This window comes from Gavialis gangeticus, unplaced genomic scaffold (assembly GCF_001723915.1).
Source record: "Gavialis gangeticus isolate Ggan-Ray unplaced genomic scaffold, GavGan_comp1, whole genome shotgun sequence".
In the NCBI taxonomy this organism is placed as follows: Eukaryota; Metazoa; Chordata; order Crocodylia; family Gavialidae; genus Gavialis; species Gavialis gangeticus.
Genome location: NW_017729001.1, coordinates 28,225,084 through 28,251,080, shown reverse-complemented (window position 1 = coordinate 28,251,080; position 25,997 = coordinate 28,225,084). Strand labels below are relative to the sequence as shown.

The 25,997-nt window shown below is 43.4% G+C and overlaps 1 protein-coding gene across 8 annotated transcripts in view; it reads right to left on the bottom strand.

Annotated features, from left to right (window-relative positions):
• PITPNM2 (phosphatidylinositol transfer protein membrane associated 2) overlaps positions 1-25,997 on the bottom strand; it is a 219,128-nt gene that overhangs the window by 112,146 nt on the left and 80,985 nt on the right. For 7 of the 8 annotated variants that reach the window (XM_019507150.1, XM_019507151.1, XM_019507154.1 and 4 more), the window contains exon 3: positions 2,755-2,928. In XM_019507150.1, the coding sequence (XP_019362695.1) occupies positions 2,755-2,832 (78 nt within the window). In that variant the 5' untranslated portion in view covers positions 2,833-2,928. Of the gene's footprint in view, positions 1-2,750; positions 2,929-25,997 lie in introns of those variants that run through there. The other variant, XM_019507153.1, reaches the window with a different exon arrangement.

Below are 25,997 nucleotides of genomic sequence, written 5' to 3'. Positions count from 1 at the left end.
ATTTAACCTGTATGCTACAAAATAGATCAATTTAAAAACAGGGCCTTTTACATAAAGCGTTTTACTTACATTTTAATAAAGGGAAGAATAGCTCCTTCTCACTGACTGCTGCTCAATATCCTGCTGGAATATGAGAAAGTCTTTCTCTAAATCATTTTTGCTGAAAAATGGATTTAACATTGCTATTATACACAGAAACCTCAGTCTCCTGCTCCCTCTGGAATATGCTCACCAACGAGATGTTATAACTCATTTCTCCTCTGGGTTCAACAAAGTCCAAAAGAAGAAAAAAATTGAAGTGATTTCTCAGGCTCAAAAAAAGGAGCTCAAAAAGCAGTGTTCTTCTTTGCTTCTTCTGAGTTAGCATGCCCTGATTTCTCTCTCAAAAGATAAAGCCTGTTCTTTAACATCAGAACGAGGAAGGGACAGTTAACACAACTGGTACCTTCAAAGCGGAGATGGAACGGACACTTGGAGAACAGTATAAAAAAAACCAGAATATAACCTTATAATTTTATCCCAAGCGTGTCTCAACCCTTTGAGCCAAAGCGGTGTTTAACTAAAAGCGCTCGATGTTCCTTGTGTTAGACGGTGCCCTGGACTACTCATGCACACACCACAGCATGTGGAAATAAGGACCCTCTACGGGGTAGAAGTGAGAGAGCTACCTGGACCTTGGGCACAGAGGTACACAGGAACCAAATGCCCCCTTGCTTCCCTGCTGGAGCGGGTAGACAGGAACGGGTCAAAGACTCAGCTGAAGGCATCTTCCAACACAACAGTCAATAGCAGTCTTGAACTAGTACAGTTTGCTGAAGGTGCAACATGGCAGCAAATTTTGATAAGTGTAAAGCTGGGGATGGGCTGCGACTCAGAAGGGAGAGAAGTGTCTGCCACATCAGTATTCTCCTGGGTTGATGCAACTGGCACCTCTTGCTCAAGGTATGCCATGCAGGCACAGCCTAGTCCTTAGACATTAAGCACCACTTGACAAATGGTTATGGTCAATGAATCACATGCCTGTTACCAATCTGATAAAAGCTGCATTTGTGCCTCCTGAAGTAACACCAGCAGACTTCCACTGTCCATTTAATCCCCCCCAGTCACCAGCATGAACATCTGGCAGCAAACTTACTGATAACCACTGCTCTTCCTCCATCTAAGAGCAGGTGGAAACTCTCCCACTAATGAGACTGTTCTTTGACAGGCTCTAGCTACAGGATCCTGCTGGTAATTTTGCATAACTAATATGTTTCCCCGCTCAGCAGGGTTGTTGGTTATTTTATTTAAAAACATGCAATCCATGTAGGGAAAAATTATGCTAAAAATCATTGACATTTTTGCAAAGTCATTTTAGATTCAACAGAAACACCCCAGAAATTAAGCTTTGGTAGAATTTTTTTTTTTATTACCTTATTCTAACAACAAAGGTTTGGGCTTTTTTAAATGACATCAATTTGTATGCCAATTAAATTCCTGTGCACAGCTTTGGTAATCAGGTGTAAGAATGCATGAATATTTTAAAAGGGACGCTGTCAAAAAAAAGTCACAATATAATAAAAATAATGTCTCATGATTCTTACTTTTATTTATTTACTTTTACCTGACATGCTGGTCATTTTAGATCCAAATCTGCAAAACTCTCAGACACATACCTCACTGTAATCAATAATTCCACTGACGCCAATGGAATTCCACTGTGTGCCCAATGTCCAGCACATATTATGCTGTCCCCCAAGACCTTTCTGCATTTCCTTCAGTGTGTAGGACAATGAAATTAGACTGGTTAATTTTACTATGTTTATACTGAATGTCACTTTTAGGATTTTGCTCTTCGAATTGGAATTTGGATTTCCAAAACTGGCAAGGAATCGGCATGGAAGACTGAAGTTACAAAAACAATCTTTTCACTGAGATCACTTTAACCAAACATACTATTTCTTTGCTTACACACAAACATTAAGCAGATGTTTTCACCTTTGTTTAGTCACGAAATTTACCAAATTGACTGTAAATGTGTTTTCATAACTTTGTGGAACAGTGGTGTTCAATCACCAGCTCGCAAAACCGTTCCATCCGGACTGTGGTGCTCCCCACAGGTCCAAAAATCTGGTGGCAGGAGAGTGGTGGCACTGTTAATTATTCTCACAGCCACAGCAATTAATACTGCCATTACTCTCCTGCCACTAAATTTCTGGACCAGTGAGAAGCCCCATGATCTGGTTGACATGGCCCCCCATGCCAGATCACATCGGCATACCATCCCTCTGCAGCTGGATCCAGCACATGCGATCACACTGACATGTCAGACTGCACTGGATCTGGCCTGCAAACCAATCCCATGCACAGGATCGGGCCCATGGAGCAGGAGAGGGTGCACATGACTGGTTTAAAAAGTCACACACTGAGTGATTTTTGTAGCTCCAGAAGTTATCCCATTTTTTCAAAGGTTAAGGCCCAGTGTTTCCCTCTACAGGAAACAACCACCCAAAGGAATAACACTTCCCAAGTTCATAATAGGAAAAAAGGCAATTTTGCCAGTCTAAGAGCCTCCAGCTGTTAATCTGTAAGAAAATGGTCTAATAAGTTTGAATTCAAAATTTTATTTTACTTTTTTTTCCCTAAAATGAGGAGGTCACCCCAGCTTTAAAGTTATGATGTTCTTCATCAAGACATCTCCTTTCCACAGAGCCCAAAATTCCACTTTCATGAATTAGTCTACACCCACCCATGTTTAACTGAATCATTACTAACCTGTATCATGTACAGCTGGGCAATCCGATATTCTTCCACACTCATAGGAAGAGGAATACGATATTCTTTTATAAGCATCTTGAATACCGCGTCTTTCTGTTTGTTCAGAAAAGTAACCCAGAAACACCTAGTAGAGGCTCCTTAAATAACAGTAAGTGAATACATCGAGGACTCCTGAAATAGAGAGAGAGAAACACACATTTACTACATGTATTTATTTTACTAGAGACCATTACATGAGAAGAAATGCAAAGTCCATCAGTTTTACTATGAAATGGGCATCAAGCTGCACATAATCTTTGAGAAGAATTTTGATTTGCTTCCGGGGGCACTGCCAATGCTGTAAGTCTAGTAACCTCTGTCATCTTATCATATCAGATTTCTGCACATAACAGTATTTCCACGGCTGAGATGAGACAAAAGCTGAAAATTAAAAAGCAAAGCTTCTGCTGCAGGCGGGACAATAATATACCCCTCCAATCTCAGCAATGTAGAGATGCAGACACTGAAACAGGTCAGATCTTCTTATCCTTTCACCTCTGACCTGCATCGAACAAAAGGCTAACTCAAGAGACTTCCTCACCCTTAGTAACACCAGGATGGAGAATTTAAATTAGAGCCCAACAAAGGGCATCTGTAAAAACGTGCTTTACTTCCCACTGTTATTCTTAACAACTGTCTTAACATGGCCTGTGCTTCTTCCTCCTCTGAAGCGCCCAGGCAAAATCCTCATTGAAATCAACGGCAGAACTCATTTTATACATCCGCAGCACAAGATCACAGCACAAGACCAGATTTCAAGACAGATCTGAACTCCCCCTCCCCAGCCCCTACCCGCAATACACAGCTTCTGCGCAACTTGACAAGAAAATAGGATTCATTAACATGGAGACCTAAGAGAGAGTCTCCAAGAGGACAATGCAAGCTGGGAGTGGTAGCAGTGCAGCAATTCAAAAAAATAGAGAGATGAATGGGGAGGAAGGGAAAGCTGAGAACACTACATCGTGACTGCGAGGTGCTCTCCGGTAGCCAGCTGGGTGAATCTGTCTAGTCCCATAGGCAGATTATAACTAGTCTCATCCAAGCTAACACCAACCTCAGCAGCATCACAGGGGGTAATCCTGTCACTAGAATAACACTGGGTTTCCTTTGTTGGTTTTTCTAAAAACAGTTCCTTGGTACATAAAACACCTGCTCCCAAATATAATTTGAAAATTAAAATCACTCCATCCTCCTAAGGAGGCAGAAATAAGGTTACACAAGGGAACATAAATCTGGAGTTCCTGGCTGTTTGACTGTGCTAACTAAATAATATTATTTTAACTCATTTTTATATGTAGCTGCACATATAGACATATACATATAAATAAATAAATGTCAAAACATTTCTCACCAAGTAGTAGAGGGAAAAATATGTAACCCTCATTCATCAGCCTACAACATGCTTACAGAAGAAATACATTGTACTTATGCCAAAAGAGATAAAACACCCATCTGTAATATGTACTCCGGTTTCTCATTTTAAAATCAGTTGGAAACTAGTTTGCAATATTTATTAGGCATATGTAGAAAGTTAGAACAAGATGTCCTGATATTAGAAAAACAAGATTTTTTCCTCTCCCCCCCCTACATTTAAACAAAATACAGGAAACATAAGAAAATTTATCTTCCTATGCAAAAGGAGAGAAAAATATCAAAGCATTCAGATTGAAAGGATGTTAAAGAAAACAACAAGAAAGAACAAATGTAAAGTCTCCAAAAGAAAACACAATGCAAGTCTCCTCTAACAGGCGGCAGTGACTGACAAAAATCCTGTGTTCAAAAGCAGCTTTTAGAAAAGCAAGTGTGCAGAATACAGAAAATAAAGGGCAGACCAATTTCATGGTCAATACACGCATAAACACATTGTACAAAACATTTTTTTTTAACTAACATTTTTGGCAAGATTTGGTCAGTGTATTGTAATAACTGCAAGAAGGGTGCGTGTGCATACGTTCAGCATCCTGACACATCATAATGCATGGATGCCCCCCGTGCTGAACAGTGGCTCTCAAAACGATCTATTCTTGCTAAGTGTGCCGGAGTTGCTCAATACTATAAAAGCACAGCTAATTACACTGTAAAAGCCACTAGTTTAATGCAGATAATACATTAAATGCTAACATTTATTTTGGCAACAGCAAATCCACAAAACCACCTGATCTAATGGATTAAGCATAGGACTGGGAGCCAAGGAGCACTGAATTTACTGTTCCACCTCTGTCACTGATACGCTTTCCTAGTATTCTGCATTCACAAAGACATTTCCCGAAACTGTAGGAGGCTTAGAGAGATTAAGCAACATGCCCAAAGTCATTTAGTAAATCACTGTCAAAAGCAGGATTGGAACCCAGGCCTCCTGGTTCCCTGTCTTGTGTCTAAGTCACTAAGCCATATTGTTTCTTTAGTGTGTCACCACCTATGTCATTCACAAGGCCAGTTAGTCCCAAACCTGCACACAGTGACTGATGCTCCATCATATGGATATAATACAATTTAACCTGATGTGCGTGTCCACTGCACTGGGGCATCAGCTGGCCAGGCCATTTACACGGGGCCTCCAACTCCTTTAACAGGAGACGCTAAAGCAAACCTACCGTGGCTCACTGACTCCTCCAGAATAAATGGCTTATCTGGCGCTGCATTATAGACAATTTAATTCTTTTCATTTTCCAGTCTTTGTTTCATGCCATTTTATTGCTTTTAAATTATTGTTATTCCCGTCAGCACAACCCCTGGGACAACTTCTCTGACATGACAAACCCTAAAGGGAATAGTTCGGTCAAGACAGCGCTTCCTCCTGCCACACGCACGCCATCTGGACAAACACACATGTGCACACAAATGTCTTCTCTCCTGCACCACCAGAATTTCTCTGACATCTAATCCTCCAGGAGAGTGTTCCAGAATGGGAAGGGGATAATACTATTAAGTGGCTTTTAATTAATGCTAAGGAACAGAACAATCATATTTAACAGAGCTGGACCGCAAGCAAAATCCTCAGGATCAGAAAAGAGCTACCTACCCAAGAATTTAGGCTTCAGCTTTAGAAGTTTGGCTCCCATCTGAGACTTAACAGCACATTTGGCAATGGGGGAAAAATACACAGAAAAATTAAGCTAAAATGCTTTTTCAAGTGTTTTGAAATGCTCTCACTCCCACCTTGGATACATTAAGCAGCCGCCTGCCTTTGCTCTTTGCTTGCTGGTTAAAAGCAGGGTATGTCAATAGATTGTAAGAGGCGAATAAAACAAAAAAATTGTGCCTGAAAAGCTATAAAAGTGGCATGAAACAAGGACCAAGATGAAAAAAAATGTGTTTATAATGAAGTGCCAGACAGGTAATCATTCAGGCAGAGTCAGTCTGCCAAGATACAAGAAGGTTTATTTTATTACAGACTAACAAAAGGCATTTGAGCCCCAAGCACATACAGTAGCAATCACCAACGGCTTCAGCTTGTATTTGCCTTCAAGCGCCAGGCTCTTTGTGAAAAACATGTCTGGTTCCTGTAACAGGTACTGGGCTGTCTCACTTCTCATTTTTTTGTATTAGAGGTGCCAGCTGCTTTCCAAAAACCTTTTCAGAGCCAGTGAATATAGACTGCCCCACTGTTGCTCACCACCACCCATTCCTCCATAACACACCAGGATCAGATGATCTGTCCATCTGGAGCACAGATTCACTGATTTCTGCCTCTGCTTTGGAGGCATGGCAGCATTCCGGGCATTTAGGAGGAAATGGTACAAAAAAACCCAAAAAAAACAAACAAACAAACCACTTCTCATTTTCAGGCTCAAGCCAGTTGGCCCACTGCAGATAAGAGAGCTCCTGAGAGAGGAATAGCCAACGTTTACCGCATCCCCCACATCTCAGAGCAACCTGACTTTGGTATCTGCAGCATATTCCACTCAAAGCATCGGAATACTGCAGAGATAATGTTTTCTAACGCAAAGAATGAAAGCTTTTAGCATAACCACCAGCGAGAGATCCAAATGCTGACTGAGGAGCTGGGAGTCCAAGGCTGCTGTGCAGAGAGGAGCAGATGAAACAGTAATGAAATTACGGGTTGCGCTGGGCACACAAACATATACACACTCCCAACCCGCAGCTGTGCCCGGTCTAAAGTGGAATAAGAAGGGAGAGAGGTCTGTAAAGATGTGCAATACAGCTAGTAGATAGCAACTGAGGCCACTGTTTCATGAACAGAGCATCTTGGCTTTGATTTTCCAAGGTGCCAAACACCTGCAGCCAGCTCTGAGCAATCCAAAGTGGAGGTACTCAAAGTGAGTTAGCCAGCTGCAAGGAGGTTCACACGGCAGGGGGAAAAAAACACACATGCAACAGGGCACTTCTGGAACCACTGCTATTTTTGTCGTGTGCCATTTTGCAATTTGTACATGCCGTTATTCAATTTATATGCAGAACTGTGGTAGCTGGGCAAGCCAGGCACATCATTTCATACCTCAATTATTTTAAAATCAAGTTTCTAAAGCATCATAATTGGGCCTCAGAGTTTATGTCCTGCTGAGATGAGTCAGGTCAGTCCCACCTCTGAGCTATTGTTTCAGGTTTTCTGACGACTCGCATAGCTCAATGCATTCAGTTCCAATTTTGAAAGTTGCCTATGCAGCAATAAGAATTTAGAAACACTTAAAAAAAAAGTTAGGTTCTGCAAAAAACTGAATGCATCAAGAGAACTAACTAAATCAGAAACTGAAGACGTCAAGCAACCTAACTAAATACCTCCGTCCAGCTCTTAAACGAGATGTTTGACATCATTGCTCCAGAGGTCTGAGCTGCCGCTGCCCCGGGCACCTCACTAATACACTGAGGTTTCAGAAACTGCAGAAGAGTTTTATCAAGAGACTGATGGCAATTGATACCCTGTAATTAGGCAATAAGAGTTAACGTGCTGGGAACACAGCAGAGGCGTGAACTGAAGACCAAACCCTAACCACGCTGAGTGGATCGCCCTAAGTTGTGACAAAAAAAGCATCTCCTGGCTGGCTCCTGTCTGTTGTGTGCAAATGTGGCGAGGGGAAGGAGGGAAACTGGTAGATTCAAGATATCAAGTACCCTTTACAGCTATACTCCCAGCTGTGCTACTACAAGCTCTCTCAGGTCTCACTTTACCTACTAATTTTTGGCCAGAGGATGGGGAAGTGATTTAGCTAAAGTCAACAGCACTTGGGGACTGCACTCAATGATCTAGGAAGAGGCTTCCCCCTCCAGTCTTACGTTTCTAGAAGCCCAGATCCAGGTCCCAGTCCAATGCCCTGAGCTCCTCAGCTAGCCTACTCCCTTAATAGGTTCAGAAATGGGGAATTACGGAATGACCCCTCTTCCTGTAAAAGCCATTTCAAGATCCCACTATCACTATACACAGCCTGAGTAGCAGAGGATTTCCCCCAAACAGCATCTTCACAAGATTAGGCACTGAGAAGGAAATCAGCATGAAAACAACTGAACTATGTAATAACAAAGGCAATTAAAAATGCTGAAGGGACTTGTAAAAGTATTATATAGAAACTGTTTGGTTTTTTAATTCAACTTCCCCTGTCCTCCAGAGACCCTCCTCAGCCAATGTGCTTTCCCTTTACCCCCTCTCTTCAACAAGAATCAGATTTAAGATCCATTTCCCTGCTGTCCCCACCAAGAGTCTTGTTCCAACAGCATTGGACTGCTGAGGCTTCAGGAAATAAAAGTCTAACCCCCATATCCCAGCCACTCCAGCAGGTTTTCTTGTAAAAATCCTACTTACTTAGTAAGCAGGCAGGGGAGCTCTGAGAAAAAGTAAGACCAAGATTGAGGAACAAGACGGCAAAAGGGTAGAAGTGCCCCACAGACAGACCAAGGCTGCTGGAAAGGATGGAGTAAAATGCAAGAGGGCTCCTAACAACAAAGTTAATGTTTGCCAAGTGCCATTCATTCATCCCTCATTTCAGTTGCAGCAACATCTTTTTTCTTAGTGTTGACAAGTGCAATCTTGCCCTGAAGAGATCATTTTCCTAGCCCATTACTTTGACTGTCATCCTTGTCCTCCTAGTCTATCACAAACATGAGTAATGTGTTCGCTGTCAAGGCCCTCCACTATTTCTCTCTACCCTAGTCATGTCCTCTCATTCAGTAGCAAGATGTCCATTCCCACCTCTGATCGCTCCAACCTGCCAAACCCCATGCTCACTTGCTCCATTTCCAAACAACCACCTTCCTGCTTTCTCTAATGCTATTCCCTCAGGCTCTCCGTGAACATCTGCAAGGTCCTTTTGTTCTTCAGATACTTGGCTAAAGCTTTCCTTTGCTATGAGATTTACCAAAAACTTGACAATGATTAAATCACAAGTGTGCCAAGACTAGTGCCCTTAAAGCTGACCAATACTGTCCCCATATACCCGATTCAAAACCAAACCATCGTTTAGCAAGCAGTTGCAAATCCCCACCTTACTGTACAGAGCTTAGACATGGCCAATGTACAGGAGATACCTCACGTCACTGGAGAAGCACCACTAACACTACCTGTGGAAGATCTTTCAAATCCAGTGGGTAGACACACCAACGTTAGCGTCTTCTCACAAGCAACCACCACAAGCATCGAGGTGATGATCATCCAACATCAACTTCATTGGGCCAGCCACATCATCCGGATGTCTGACTCTAGACCACCGAAACAAGTTTTATTCTCCCAGCTCAGTCACGGTATATGCTCAAAAGGAAGGCAGAGAAAGCACTACAAGAACATCCTTACAGCCAACTTGAAAAAAGGCAACATCAACTTGTGGGAGACTACTGCTCAGGATCACCCCAAATGCAGGAACAGTCTGCTGCAAGGATCTATTACTTTGAAACCTTACGATGACAACAGGAGACAGAAAGACAGGAACAGCAGAAGCAACACGTCTCGGACTGAATCACGAATCTGGAACTACCCACTCTGCATGGAAGCACATGCCCGAGTTGCAACAGAGTTGGTAAATCTTGGATCGGCCTTGCCAGCCACCTCTGGACCCACAGATAAGACATTCATGGTAGACAATCATCCTTGAGTGCGAGGGACTGCTGAAGATGATGTTCCTCCTCCATCTGGGGCCATTCAAATTATATTAAACATATGAAAAACACATTTCTGTGCCATAGCTTTGTTACCGCTACTGTTTACATAAAACACCTAAGATTACTACTTGCAAGTGGCTAGCACTAAAATGTATTTTTCCACAGCTCCAGTTTGCTTCTCTCATGCATGTGAGAGCTCCTTGTAGGCAGTATCACTTTTGCTGTAAATGCTAGTTAGCAAAGAAACTGACTACCTGAAAATACCTTCTAAACATCAGGGGAGAAGGAAAATTTTCAATATTTCCCTTTAAAACATACAAATATTTTAGGCATAAATGGAATTTTCTGAAGTTAGCTTAAACAAAAGCTGAAAAATGTCTCCTTAAAATCTTCAGTTCCAAAACCAGCTGTGGATTACACGTAAGAAAGAGGTGGGTCCCTCAAGAACACTGCACCACATTACAGAATCCCTATGTAATCTGGCAAAATACAGCAACACTGAAGGTCTATACAGAGACTGAAGCATGGATGGCCAAACCGATCCAGCAGCACTGGCAGAACTGCAAGGGGGTGGGGAGCACAAAAGCAGTGTTTTTCCCAGTCTGGCTCTCGCCTGAAGTAAAATCAGTCCCCTCACTTTCACAAGTACAAAAAAAAAATAAATCAGGAGATGTGAGCACACATAGAAGGTTACTGTACTAAGATGCAAGACTCGGAACAAATCTGTCAAGAAATCTAACTTACAGATAATACTCTACTGGGGTAAGAATGCAGACCAAGATGACATGCCACAACTCAGAGAAACCTCTAAAAGGAAGAGCTGAGTTTACAGCGCTTGATCTTTTTTCCATTATTAGATACAATTTGACGTCATCTGCAGAATTTAAGACCCCACTGTAATGCAGACATTTATTACGACGGAAGGATGGAACCAGTCCAAGTGCAATATAGCTGCACTGTAGCTATTAAATCTTGTTACAGTTCAGTGCACAGCCAAATACTGGCTTAAAGCAAAAAAAGATTCATGAAATAGATGCTTTTGTTTAATATGAAGCTACAGTAGAGCATCTCAATGTTTCCATTCACATTACTTCTCTGACTTTTGGATGGAGGAATATTGTATTTCCTTCCTTCAATCCTATTAATGACAATGGTTTTGGGAGCAACCGCAGTCCCAACTGTTCAGATTTTGTCATTCTAACTCAGGGGGATTCAATAGCAGACAGTCCATTAGCCAAATGTTAGTTGGGAAATTAATAATTAAAAAGTTACATCATGCCCGGAGGTAATGCAAAAAATGTAATAATAAAGACAGACATTAACAATCTAATATGCACAGTGAAGTCATGGATCAATTCAGAGGGGAAAAAAAACAAAACTAGCTTCAATCTCTCCTCTGCTGCTGGCTAGAATAAAGCTGGGCATAACAAGGAAAGCAGCTGAAAAATTAATATTAAAAAGTTTCCAAATGTTCTTTATTTTATGCACAATTCAAGCTGCAGCCACTACAATTGCCCAAGAGAGCTGATGGATGTCTTGCAGCAAAGCAAGACTCTGGTCACGTTCAACTCTCCCGAGAGCTAAGCAGACTCTGATTCTCTCCAAATTGTTCGTTTGCATCATGTTGCTAAAAATAAGCAAGTATAAAAATATATATGAAAAGCATTAAGAGAATGGTAAGAGTAGAGGAATGGCTGTAAATAGAAGCTGTAAGACTGCAGCCGGGAGGGGGTTTGCTGTAAGCAAACTGCAAATCTGAAGGGACACGGAGAGGAGGAGAATGCGTGTGTATATTCAGAGGCATATCCGAGAGCTGCACACTGATTTACAACATTGCCATTGGGAAGCCTCTGTAAACTGTGGACAGCAGCAAAGGAGGTAGGATGACCTGGCCAACAATCTTCAAGCACAACTTTTCTAACTAAGGTGGCTGGGGAAGACTGCTGTTCCTATATAACCTCTGGCTTAGAGAGTTTCTCCCCTAAAGCCGTGGTCTCCAAAGTGGGGTGCATGCATGATGACCCATTGGGGTGCGGGAAGAAAATATTAGAACTTCTATTTATATTTATATAAATATACATATATTGGGGGTGCATGCTTAAAAATGTTTTACTGATAGGGGTGCGCGATCAAAAAAGTTTGGAGACCACTGCCCTAAAGGAGTTTAGGGAAGACACTATATGCTGTTACAGTGCTGCTTGAGCCAGTAAAGACCTTAAGGAAGTCTGCCTTCATAGCCAAGACAGGTATAAGCATACCCTACATCACCACCACCATCAAGGTGGTGCACACCCTACATCAAGGGTGGGCAAAATGTGGCCTGTGGGCCAGATGCGGCCTGCCAGGCCACTCTATTGAGCCCATGGGATCCCTAAAAAATTTAGAAAATTAATATTTTTCTGCCCCGGCTACCTGTCATATGGCCCTTGATGGCTTGCCAAAACTCAGCAAGCGGCCCTCTGCCTGAAATAATTGCCCACCCCTGCCCTACATCAAGACCACCATCAGGGAACTGATGAGTGTTTTGACGGAGAGCTCAGGGTGCAGGAGCCATCGGCACATATGCTAGATAATACTCCACTGTCCACGAGGGATCTTCAGTCAGGTACCTCTCCAAAGAGGAGGTAGAGGATGGAAAGTCCAAGTCTGCAGTGCTCACATGCTCAAAATGTCTTTCAAAGCTATGGCATTGAGCACTAGAGTTCATAGAAAACAGGGATATAAGAAATCCTAAGAGAGATCTGCTACACCTAAACCATTCCCAACAGATAGTTGTCTAGCCTGCTTTTACAAACCTCCATTAAGATGGTGGGATCCCCATCCTTAGGTAATTTATTCTGTCCCTAGCCTGCAGCAGTTAAGAACCGCTAAGTAAAATGGGATGCTTTGTTCTCATCTATTCACAGATTTAAAAAAAAAACAACAAAAAGGACTAAAAAGTAGCAAACCTGAACATTGTCCTCGGTAAAGGAAATTTTCAAAGGCACTGTTTAAATATGATCTTATAAAAGAAAATCCGTTACGCCTTCACCCTGGAGTCCTCACCTTAGAGACACGATGTTCCACTGGTTTATAGTGAGCCGGTCCCACTTTGCCTAAAGACAAAACAGGGAAAGAGAAGGCAGACACTAGCTATCCCATACAAAAAACTGCCTCGGCACCTAAAATTCTTGTACAGGGAACAAAGAGCGGAAGGGGAAAGCTGACTTAGCGGAGGCTCAAGAACAATACTTGAATTGAGATTCAAAGTACGTGGCCTTCTCACGCTGTAGTGGTAAATGTTTAATAGCGGTGTCTGTTGCTTCTTTCATCCATAGCACCAACAGATTAACAAGGTTTCACTTGCTGCATAATGCCTTTGGAGTTTCAGGCTTGAAAATAATTACACTGAATATTTCATAAGTGCCTTTGAAAATGATATTTAAAAAAAAAAAAAAAACTTGTGTATGCCTCTCTTCATCATTGCACCAGGATAATGAAGGCACATGGATAATCAATAACTGTCTGATGTATTCATTAATCAGGAGGATTTGGGGAGCTGGGGGGGTTTGAGGGTTTATTCATGCCAAGTGACATGGCATTTTTACACGTCAGGTCTTATTGCTACTGCAAATCATTCCTAATACTGGCTGCAACATGGAACCCAGCCTCTAATAATGCTTAAATAATTGATGGGTTTCCAGGATATTTTCAGCTAAGCAGATTGCGAGCTAAGCCAGAGTCATCCAAACTGAGCCACACTGATAGACTGGTGGGATTTCTTCTCTGGGCTGCAGAGCAAAACATGCTGCTTCTTGCTAACAACTCACACGCACATGTGTGCTCACCAGCTGCCAAACAGTCCTCAATCTTTCACTAATATCTGCACAAGTTGTTACCCAAATATTGCCCATTGATTAATTAGGATCAAAATAATAGAGGGGTGGAACCTCTGTTTCAGCTGAGCTGTGCCTGAAACCACTTTAAAAACACTCCCCTAATTTGAAGTAAAGCTCGAGATGAGACTAGCCCCACCCCGCATAAAGTAACAGCAGCTCTTGGGTCACCAATGCTTTGGTGCCTAGGATCCACCCCTGGGTGCTGGAAGAGTTGCTGGGATGGAGGGACGGGCATGCCTTGGTCATGTCTCCTTTCCCTCAAGCACAGCCTTCGCACTGTGAAAGCGGTGGTTCAGACGGTGGCCCAAGAACTGGCCTAACACCTTTCGGGAGCTGCGCTGTGTCATGAATGGATGACGGGCAACAATTCTGACTGCACGTGTTGCATACTGCCGCTTGCATGATGGCAATGGGGCTTAGGGGTGCACTGATAAAGATACTCTTGGCCAATACCGATAGCGAACGATTAACCAACCGTATCAGCTGATGCCAATTCAATAACCAATATTTAGTAATAGTGCAAGGCATTTTAAACTACTGACATAAATAAAACTTTTTTTTTTGTTTTGCGTTTATCTCGCTCATGCCTCTTGCCTGCTCCAGCCCTCAGTGAGGAAGGCAGTGACCACCTTATTCCCACACACATCGCCTCCTTGCCCACAGCTCCTACCAACCTCCCTGCTCCCTGCACAGCCCGGGTAGACAGGGCAGACCCTCATGCAGACAGCAGCACCAGGCACATTTGAAACCGCAGAGCATGCTGCTGCCTCAGCGCCAGCAGGCCCTGCACAGCTGAGCTTCTGCAGCCACCGGGAAGAAGCTACTTTTGCAAAGACACCTGGTGCCCGGCGAAGTGAAATGTCCCTCGTGCAGTGCCTGACCCTGCCCACGCGCAGCCCCAACGCTCAGGCCCCTGCTGAGCACGAAGCGTGGCCATGGCAGCAACAGCAGTAGCTGTTGCTGAGCGTGGCACCCTGTGACTACTCCCCACATGCTGAGACCTGTAGTCTGCCATGGGCTCGGGCCGGCAGCAGGACACAGGGACCAGACTACACTCACCAGGGTGCTCTGGGCACGCGACCATAATTATCGGCTAGCAACAACCAAAAAAAGCCAATAGCCAATAATGTAATTTCTCCATTTATCAGTGCCAGTTCAATAGACCACCGATATACCAGTGCACCCCTAGCAAGGTTTGGGAGTCCCTAGCGGAAGAAAGGCAGCCTTGTCCTAGGGCAGGTGAGTGCTTGCCCCTGCCAGCATCTGAGGATGTTTGCTCACCAAGGAGTACTGTAGCTGATGTGAGGTTTGCAGCCCAATAATTTCTTATTTTCTGATGCACTAAGGGCAAAATGCTGCCACTTCTCTCAAACTAAATAGTGAGCATCCTCCTCCTCTTCCAGCACTTATCATGTACGTTTCCTTGAACTGCTGTTTTTCTGATGGCACCAATTCATACCAACTGAACTATTACAAAAAAAAAAAAAAATGTTATCAAATCCCGGTTCCACACTACAGCATCTCATTCTGGAGATGAGTGTTTTGATCCATGTTAGTTCTTTTGCAGATACCTGCTACAAGGGACAGCCCTGGGTTACAGGATGTTAGGATTTTGCTCAGTATCTGATGAAGTAAACTGCTGCTTATGAAATCTTATGCATCTCTGATTTAGTTAAGTCTACAAGGTGCAAATCCACCCTACCTTCTGCCTGATTTCAGCCTAACTCAGCTAACCACCTCTCTTTTGAACTTCACCCATTTCTAATCTTGTACTATGTTCTCTTGGGGATGCTCAAAGAAAGTCTTGTGTTCATATGACTGCTCCTTCTCCCTCTCATTGCTGCCAAGACTTTGTAGACAGCTAGAATCTCACGTGACTGCCAATCTGAATGAGCCTATACTCAACCATCAGGTGTAATCTAAGACCTAGAAACAGAGCTTGAGAGTGAAGTCACGATGTGAATGTTTACAAAGCAAGAGCTAGTCATGTTTGAATGCCACTTTTGCTGATGCCCTTCCTAAATTCAAATTCACTACAGAAGAATCACTTATGTTTCTAGCACAGTTTGAATCACCATTACCTGAAGATATTTCTAAAGGGTTAAGGACATCATTCTGTGTCCTGTACCAACAGCCAAACCATACGCAGGAAGTAAGTGCAGTGTAGACTGAAGGCCACAAACCTCAATATGCATAAAAAGCCTCCAAAACAAGCTCTGGACAACACAACTTTAAACACTCATTATGCATGCTCTTCTTCAAACCAAAAATATCATCCTTAAGTTCAGTAAACTGCTGAGCAACATCCTTTATAAACCACAGTGGATTAGCTACAGTCCTACCTATGGGCCAAAAAGCATTACTTGCTTGCATGGCTTTCCTCTTCTGCATGACTGCTGCAGAGACGCATCCTTTCACAGCATCTGATGAAATGAGAGTCAGCCCATGATAGTTTGTGGGTGGGTGGGTGGTGCTCATGCATGCGTGCATGCACTCTTTGATTAGTCTTGAAGGTACAAATCTAACCTGCCTTTCATAATTATAGCACCCATCCAAGGTCCACTCATAAAGGTGTTTTCCATTCCAGCAGCCACAGAAAATTCCCTAAGTAATGCGAAAACTTAGTAAAAAGCCAAATTTGTTCCATACAGAAATCTGTTAAGACTCCATTTAAACCAAAGGACTCTCCCAACATTTATGCTTCTGGAAATGAAAGCAGAACCAGGCCTTCAACTGAAACCCGCTGGAGTGAGTATCTTCAAGAGTTTGTGCATGACTGAGGATGGCAACCACGCTTCGTAATTAGGCACAGTTTATCACACTGTTACATGGGCTGTCTTAGGGAAGAGAAGCCCAGAAGGACATTAGAAAGGAAAATTTGTTTCAAGCATATACCTATGTTTCTCGGTAGGCCTCCTGGAGAAAGTTAATAAGACATCCAGCAGCAGGTGCAACTGCACAGTTTCTAAATCCAAAGCTAGTGAGAAAACTTCTACTCCAGTTCATACTGCTGCACAGTTAAAGGGCACTCTCTTTCTGGGATCCATCCATTAACCATTAAAAGCCAGTCAGAGTTTGCCCTTTGACAGCAGGAGCTGCAACAGGGTCTTTTTTTTGGCTGTGCAATTGCAACAGCTCTCTTTGCCCAGATGGATGTCCAAATTATTCATTATTTTATGCATCTGAGAGGCCGCAAGATCTTAGCAGCAGTGACAACCGGTACTTCCATGTCCCCTGACAATAGTAAATTAACCTGTAGATTCTTACACCATCTTGTTCTGTCTCACTAACTCAATCCAAAGGCTCTAAAGGAAGGACTCTATAGCACACATCTATACAAAAAATGATATCCAGGATCCTGCAAAAAAATGGCAGAGAAACCAAGATGATTTCTCCCTCTAAGATCTACATGCAGGGCTAACAAGAAAGGTCTGGCTACAAGCTGTTTTCCATTATACACCCTGGAGTGCTATCCATAGTGGCTGTGCAGTGATTGAACACCAGCCATGGTTCTGTCTCTCCCTGGAATAGCCTAGTAATGACTCACTGACAGTTTTATTCTGGTGAGAAGGATTTTCCCTGCAAATATCCTAAACAGACAATCCATGAGCGAGACATGGCATGGTATACAAAGCTAACTAGGCTCCGGATAACATCAAGAAATCAAACCAGAAAGAGACTTGCAGGATTTGCAGGGAGAAGGGGCGGGTGGCAATGTGGAAGGCCTGGGGTTTTGTTTCCTCTATTCCCACTTGGAGAATAAAGATTGCAAGAACCCTTGTGACAAGGTGGTAAATTCTGCACAGCATCTTTCCAGCCAGAGTTTGGACTGCCATTTCAAGCCAGAGCCCCTTTTCCTGCTGGCAGCAGTCAGGCTGATTAAGTCCTTCCCCACACCCAGTCTAACACCCCTCCCAGCTTGTCAAGACTCTCTCAGCAACCCTCATTTCCCTTGGACACAGGGATATTAACTCAGGAAAGAGAGACGATAGCAGCCGGGATGAGGGTTTGCTTTTCTTCGTGCTCAACAATGCAGGAAATGGGACCCGCTGACTTTCCGCTTCAGGGAGCCTGACCTCAGGTTTGAGCTCCAGCTACTGCTAGGTCTGAATTCATGCCTGGCTTCTAGCTAAAGGAAGCCTGCATTTTCATACCATGCCATGCAAAAACAACTCAACTCTGTGCACATTTGAAGTTCCTGTTTGGCTAGCTGGTGAGAAGGCTACCCCAGCATGTTCAAAGCCTGCACCAAGTATCCATCAGGGAAAGCAAAGCAATGTCCTCCAACACCTGCTGGAGGTGCCAGCTCACATTACCTTGATGAAGCGTAATGCTGATGATAATTCTATATACAAGACAGTACTGCTGAGAAGAAACATCCTTTACAAGCATCAGACTTCCTTATCCCCCCAGTGTTTCTAAAAGTCCCAGGATTTTCAGGAAACTTTTTATTTTCTAATATTTCTGGTGGGGCACCTGTTTACTGCTGCCATCTGTGCCACTCAAAATAGGTAAGTTTGCCACTTGGGGAAAATGACAGTAGAAGAAAGGCATTTTGGAGACATAACACAGGAAGTGAACTGGACTTGCATTTTCCATATGCAGAAATAAACTGGAGACACAAAAAGACACCAGATGTAGATTATGCAGCCGTAGAGGACTGGAGGGACCTTAAAGCCAAGAACATATTTTGCATTCATGCAAACACTGAAGACAAGTGAAAGGGCATCCGTGGAGAAAACCTGCAAAGGACTCTCGTGATGGAGGTGTAGACAAATTTTCTTTTCCAACTTGTTGATTATGCTTTAAAAAAAGAAGTCACTTCTATTTCTTTTCACAACACCCCACTCATCTTCCCTTAGAAGCCCTATATTTCTCCATTACCACAGGCATCTGTCTGATAATTTCCTATAGCAGAGATGAGCCTTCACAAACTTCATCTCAAAAAAACACCTGCAGCCAAGTCAATCATAATAAAACACACAGGTGCAGAGACAGAGTTGGGTTAGAGCAGGTTGATTATATTGCAGAAAATGATGCTGTTGGTCCCAGAGGGAAGCCAGCTGTGCTTTTGTATCTTTACCTGGCACTAGGCATTTTGAACTGAAAGTACAGCATGTTTCAGCACAAGGCTAATAAACTCTTCTCTAAATTAAAGTTGGTTCCTGTTAAACAAGCCCACATTTGTTTGGTTTCCTTGCCGCGATGTAAACAACATTCAAACACTATTTTGCAGGGATCAGCTGTCAAACAGAGCATGCTGGAAAAGGGGAAGAAAACAGTGTCTCTAAGGGATCACATGAACCTATGCGTGGTCTGCACACCCTCACTAGAAACCCCCTAAGCAGGGCCACAAATAACTGTTTTTGTGCCCCTGCTTCTTAAGCATGAGTGCAAACCCGACTAGCTCAGCTGTTAAGAGGAGACCTATTGTTTTTTTCAGTGCAATTTTGAAGTTGGTTGTCTGGGGTGGGAAAAAAACCACTCCAGCATTGAGCACAGTCTGAAAAACAGGTCACAAGACAGACACCAGAGATGAACTCTGGGGAAAGGGTGATACCATACTGCCTTATAACCAAAGCACCCAACTTTCCCAAAGCAGGGGATGAGGAGACAGTGATGGGGAACCCACAAACACAACAGCAGGAGTAAATGCCAGGCTGACCCCTACTGCAGTCCTTGCAATGTTTTCAAAACCCTTTGCCAACATCAGGTGCTACATGGTGCTTATGAAACAGGACAGCATCATTTTTCCTAATTCACAAGTGGGGGGAAGTAAGGTGCAAATTAAAGTAGTTATTCAAGGTCACAAAATGGGCAATTAAACTGGGAATAGAGTTCAAGGCTTTCTGACTCCCCTTTTAGAGTTTTGGCCATAAAACAGTCAAAAAAAGAAGAGAAGTCAAATTCCACTGATCATAATTCTGCAGAACCAGAGTAATTCCCTATACTCCCTTTGCCAGTAAACCAGAAACAAAGCCAAACATGGGTTAAAGAGGCAACAGAAGTTTTACTCTTTAAGATTTACTGACATAGCATGGGGCTATTAAGAATTCCCAGAGAAATGGATCATTCCTGGAAAGTATCAGTTAACTGGATTCTCCCTTCCAGAACTACTAGTTTTCTTTATATGCCCATATAATCTTCACTGGCTAACACACCAGTTACAAGGTGCCTGAGAAAAGGACTTTACCCTTGAAAACTGCTTTCATTAAAAAAAAAATCATCCTGGGCTCATGCCCCTTAAAATATGGCACAGCCACCCTTTAAGGGTCAGGATGTTAGTGCCACTGTCTGTAGGGGAAAAAAAATGGCTTTGGAATAGTTCACTTGCACCCTGAAAATCTAACTTCAGCATCATAAGCAGAAGAAACAAATTCTCCAGGACAATACAACATGACACTAATGCTTTACCCACATGGCAGCAAATTCATTTATGATGTCCACGGAGGGATGCTCAAGCCCTCTACCCTCAACACTACCACTGAAATTGTGGAGTAGCTACCTTCTCCAATGCATCTAAAAACAGTCGCATCCTGAAGACAACGGGCTCCTCTGAGACGGGCAAACGTCACCCCTGCGATTGGTAGCGCACCATCAGGAACAACTCACCTGCACCCAGAACAGTCACTTTACCATTCACGTTACACAGGCACACAGGAATGAATTAATTTTCCATCCATCAAATCCACAGGCTCAAATTCAGGACCAAGAGTTAGTCTCCTCTTCAGCATTTTACTTGTTTGGCTCAGACAGCAAACGTGAAAACACTCCTCTCCCACCCCAGCCCCCGAGCTGCCATCTCAGCTGCTCTAAAACACAAAGTCCGTTTTTTGTTAAGATTTCCCTTGCAGCAAGATACTCTGTGCCAGGTTTCATCTGAGAAAAATCGTTCCGAGGGCTCGGGTCAGCCATTAACTATAGCAGTTTCAGTGCTGCACCGTACTAAAGAGTTTCCCCAGGGGCAGATTCCTTGTATCTATTGACCAAGTCCATGTCATTCCATGTATTTTTATTTCTCAAAACAAGTTGGATTTCAAGACATTTTACCCTCTGTTTAAACACACACGCACACAACCCAATAGCTAAGGGCAGCCCTACAACAATGAGCCGCTGTGTGTGTGCATACACGCGTGTGCACATACTACAGCCGGAAGCAATTTAGGAAGGACTGAAACCCAAATCCGTTTCCCGACTTCCAAGGTTCACATAAATAGGAAAACTGTTTCGAGCTCCCCTCCCCCACCCAAAATTCATGAGTAATATTTGGGAGGCCTTTGCAGAAAGCACTGTAAAAGGAAACTGGGTGAACCCAAGCCTGCAAAGGTCACTGCACAAAATTATCTTTTTTATTAGAACAGTTAAAGGAAAGAACGAATCACTGCTCCAGGATGACAGGAGTTTAAGTCTTCTAGGCAGTCAGAAACACAGGCAGCACTGGAGAGCCAAACTCTGTAACACACGATTTAAAGGTGAGCTCTGGTGTCTAAGAGGTCACAGCCTATACTGCTTTATATGCATATTGCCTCCTTACACGGTTTACGGCGTTGCCTCTCCTTCCCCCACCCCCAGCTCCCTACCTTCAGGCTGAGAGCTCTCTCTGTGAATCATGTCTTGTCCGGCTGTCACAGTTTCCTATCCTGTCCTTTCAGGTTCAGCATTTGGCTTTTTGGTTTGCCCGCTGCTTGCATCTCGAGCGTTTCTTCATTCTTGACATTATGCTTTTAAATGTCAGTATAGCTAATAGGAAACATGTTGCATGACCCACCATAAGAGATGGCACACGCCATTTGTTGAAGGAGCGTTACGACTGTAGATGAAGCTGCTTCATGTCTGATGGAAATACTGACCTGAGCCGGATACCGGACTTTTGAATTTAAGGCTGTAACGTGTCGAACTGCTTGCAGCTGTGTGCATGGAGGTGTACTGCTGGCCTCTAAGGAATGGCATCAAAACAGCTGATCGATCAGTAAAAATTAGCTGCTAATGGAGAGCTCCCACTTGTACTGGCGCCTTGAGCTTTGGAAGTGGAAAGGCTCCAGATGCAAATACCTTTTACTGCCTGGAAGCGCTGTGCATTCCCCTTTCGTCTTAACGGCCCCTTCCAATTAAGGAGTACAAAGGGATCTACCAACATTTAATTAGGCCTGAAAATAATTCTGAGGCAAATTCTCTGGCTGAGGAAATTTTACACCCATTTTACAGACTAGCAAGCTGAAGTTAGACAGGGTGATAGCTGTAATTTGCGGGTGCTCAAGCACTTTCATGTTGTTCATCAAACAAATCAGCACCAGAGTTGAAAACAGCATCTTGGAGTCCCTAGTCCTAAAGCACCTGCTCACCACACTGCCTCATTTTATTGACTCTTCACCATTAGTTCTGAATGCTTATAACAGCACGGGAAACTCAGCATAACCATGAAGCCAGATGCTGCACCAATTTTTTCTGATCTCAAATCTGCCTATACCAATTTGATCTGATCGACAAAATGCATTGACATGAATGGCTGTGGATACAACCTAGAAGGAAAGCCTTCTAGAGGGGACCCCAGACAGGTTTGAATCGCAGCACTACGAACAAAATTCATTACCGTTTCAAAAGGGATTAACAGGCACTAGAATTAAGAAAATGCTGAAAGTTGGCAAAACTGAGAAGCATGTTAACAATTTGGTTTCTAATGACCTTTTCTTAATGGTAAACCCTAGCTTACTGTGGGAATTAATCACACATTTGCAATGTGTGAGGCAGCTTTGCTAAGTCAAAAGTTCAATTTCTGTTTTCCCCTGTGAATTTTCCTTCTCTTGTTCCAGGAATTCTGCTCATTGCTTTTTGGATCAATCGTAACAGCGGCAAACAACAGAAAACAGTATAAAAGTGCCATGGCCAGCTTTTTAAAAAGGGTAGGGTTAACGTAATGACTGATGACATCCATTGCAAATAACAACAGATACACAACAACACGCTTCAGGACACATTCATTTCTGCTAAAGTCAGGAAGGAAATTTCCTGAACCTCTTACCATACAGCATCGTACACATGGCCAGACACAGGGCTTGCATTATATATTGGCCATCGCAGGATATACCTCTCCGGGGCCAGTGCGGGAAATACTATGATTCCATGGTTTGTTGCTCAAGAAGCCATTCAGAAGGAAACAGGTGTTTTAACAAATTTCCTTGCTATTTCAAAATTCACTCTCTGGGATACCTCTCCAGGATACAATTGCACACGTGTCTTTAGCAAGTTCACCATTGCCTTGCAGAGCATGCCAAGCCACACTGCCTGCTCCCATCACCCTTTATATAATTGCCTTTGTTAACAATCTGTTTGAAAGGGGAGGCTCTAGTGCACGTCCTTCAAACAGGTAATCCTCAAGCTTAGCTGGGGGCTTCAGATCTCATTTATAATCTTGATCTACTGCCTCCACATGGGGAAGAGACTTGGAAATACTAAACTGTTTATCTGGTAGCAAAGATAAACTCAATCAGAAGAACTCACTGTAGGACAGTGAGTAAAGCAGGCCATGACCCACTATTCCATGCTCTGGCCCCAACCTGCTGCCTCCTAACACTTCACAGCATCTTTCCAACCTCTTTTCATACATGTTTTAATAAAGCCTAAAAAGCAAGGATTTTGCCAGATACTGGCATGGCTTGGCTCCTGTCTCCACAGGCAGGATACTCATGCAGGGTGCTTAAAATGCATTTTCTGCTCTCTTTTGTTGCCTGGGAAACCATTCTTTAAAAAAGACAAAAAAAAAGACAAAAATTGGTTGCCACAGCTTGCTGGATGTGAAGTGAGATGCATGTTCATTTAGGTTACTGGAGTGCAAACTGTGCAGAAAAACGTCAAGATATCAAAAGATACGGGACAAACAGCAAACTGCCAGACAAAAGGTACCAATAAGCAAGCAGCTTTCTGGGCAAATCCCAGGAGTAATAGGGTTCCTCAAGCTGGATCTCGATCTTTGAAAAACTGGAGGCCATGCACTAGAGCTGAGATGCTGTTTCTAAGTGTCTGCCATTAGTATATACACATTCTCAGTTTGGGTAGACTGATTACTTCTGGTTATATACATCAATGAAGTGGCGAAGAAGAGACCTAAGAAGTCATTGTACAAACTGATCAACGACTGGCTTGGATTTACTCTTGCAGAATTACAGAGGATATGATGGGGAGAGTATAAGGGCTATTCTTCAAGGACATACATACCCTGAGAAACTACCAGTACCTCTAGACTACATGTCCAGTCTCACCCTTTGCAGATTTTTTTTACAGTCAAAATTGAATCCAATTAAAAGTGCATAAGGGTTCAGTTGCTCTGCTTATCTGATCCATGATTCCCAGAAGCAATTCCACAATCACGATGCGGGAAATATGCAAACACACATGGTGATGACTACCGGAAACAGAATCTTTATTTTCCTCTGTGAACCATCTGGGTCAGACAGCCGCCTGACAGGTCTCGTTTGCAAGCGCAGCTGTTTGCGGATGGTGGTGATGGTGGGAGAGAAGCAAGGCAGAAGAAATAAGCATTTACATTCAGTATTTACAGACAGTAAAAGCATTAGCAGTATTTTTCTTTGTAACAAGTAGAAGTCCCACAGCCTTACACCCAGACTTTATTTGTGAAATAACTGTTCACACCACTGAGTTCAGGGGTTAACGCAAAGAGTAGAAATGAGTCCCTTGGGTACAGGCACTGTATACAGTGTATACATCTTAAGCCACTAGACTTCTAGGTGCACGCCTTTTTAAAAGGCAGTGGTGGTACAGACAGGAAACACATGTACAGGGAAATGTTTAAATTGGGCAGACACAAAAAGTGTCTGCTCGCAGCTATAAGCATCTTACCCCACCTTTTACATTTCTACAATGTTTTCCATCCCCCAAGACCCTTTATAAACTATATATACACAATGCCAAAGAAATGCAGCTACCCATGGCAAACTGGCTCACAGCCATAGGAGAAAGAGAGATGTGATTTTTTTTTATCCTGGAATCCCTTGAAATTAAAAAGGGTGAAATGAGGGGGCAAAGTCTGGCTCCAACAGAGTACCCATGGCAGCTTCTCAGTGTTGGTGCAGAGAAAGTAAGTCACAATGTTCTGAGATGCCTGCCTCACTTTAAAAAGATGAATTGGCTGGGCAGATCCTACTGGAGTTTGAGCCTGGATCCTGGAAGGGTAATGCCCATGAATATTCCCAAATATCCCTTTTTCAGTTTCTCCACTGCTGCATCAATGATTACCAGGCTTCTATGAATCTTCTCTAACTTTTCTTGTGCCCCGTATCAAAAAACACTGCAATCTCTCAAAAAGGAGCATCCAGCACTGCCAGTTCATTAGACGACACAGTGCTTCCCAGGGCATGCTGCAAGCTGTGATGGCTTGGTTGTCATTTTAGGAAGCGTCTAGGTCTGATGAGGGGTGTTCTGTGGCTCTGATGAGCGGGGGAAGAAAAAGCAGATGTTCTTGGGGACCCTTTTGGACAATGTTTATTGCAGGATTGCCTTGGAATCGCAGGTGACTAGACTCAAGGACCTGAGAGGACCCTTGCAGGCTGCGTCCCTATTAAGCAAAACCAGATCTCTCCCCAGCCAAGGTCCAGATGTAGAAGACACACCAAAGAGCAGCATCACAAGAGGCAGGGCATCGGTGAGGCAACCTGCAGTACGTAGCACGTACAGGGGTGTCTTCCAAGGCCTGTTTTGGGAGCTGCACTTGGGACATCACTAATTAACAACAGTAGTGGAACAGCAACAGTCTGGTTTGTGGGTGAGGCATACTTGGGTCTAATATATGGGACAGCTAAGAGATTTGTATCCGTGAACAGCTTTATTTCAAGAGATTCAAGGTAAGGGGAATGAAGGCTGACAGGCTAGGACAGAGAATTTACAATCAATAGATGGCCAGAGAAATAAAATGTTGTTCCCTGTTCAGTGAAAAATCCTGGCCAGGGCTTCAGTCAGCAAGGGACTGAGCCCAGAAAATCCATCCCAGGTTTCATACTGAGCCCAGTGCATTACAGGACACGTCTTTGGGAGATGGAGTGCTGTGCAGACACGCAGATAGGGGAGGCTTGATCAATACAGCTCAGCCTGTGGATCTGCCTATTGATGGCCCATGCCTTGGCAAAACAAGCAATCAGAGAAGCAGAGACGGGCTTACCAGGGAGGACAGACAACTACACGGGAACCAAAACAGAAACACCATGCACACACAGACACACACCTTACATTTCATAACTTCTAGGGTCGGAAGGGACCTGAGCAGAT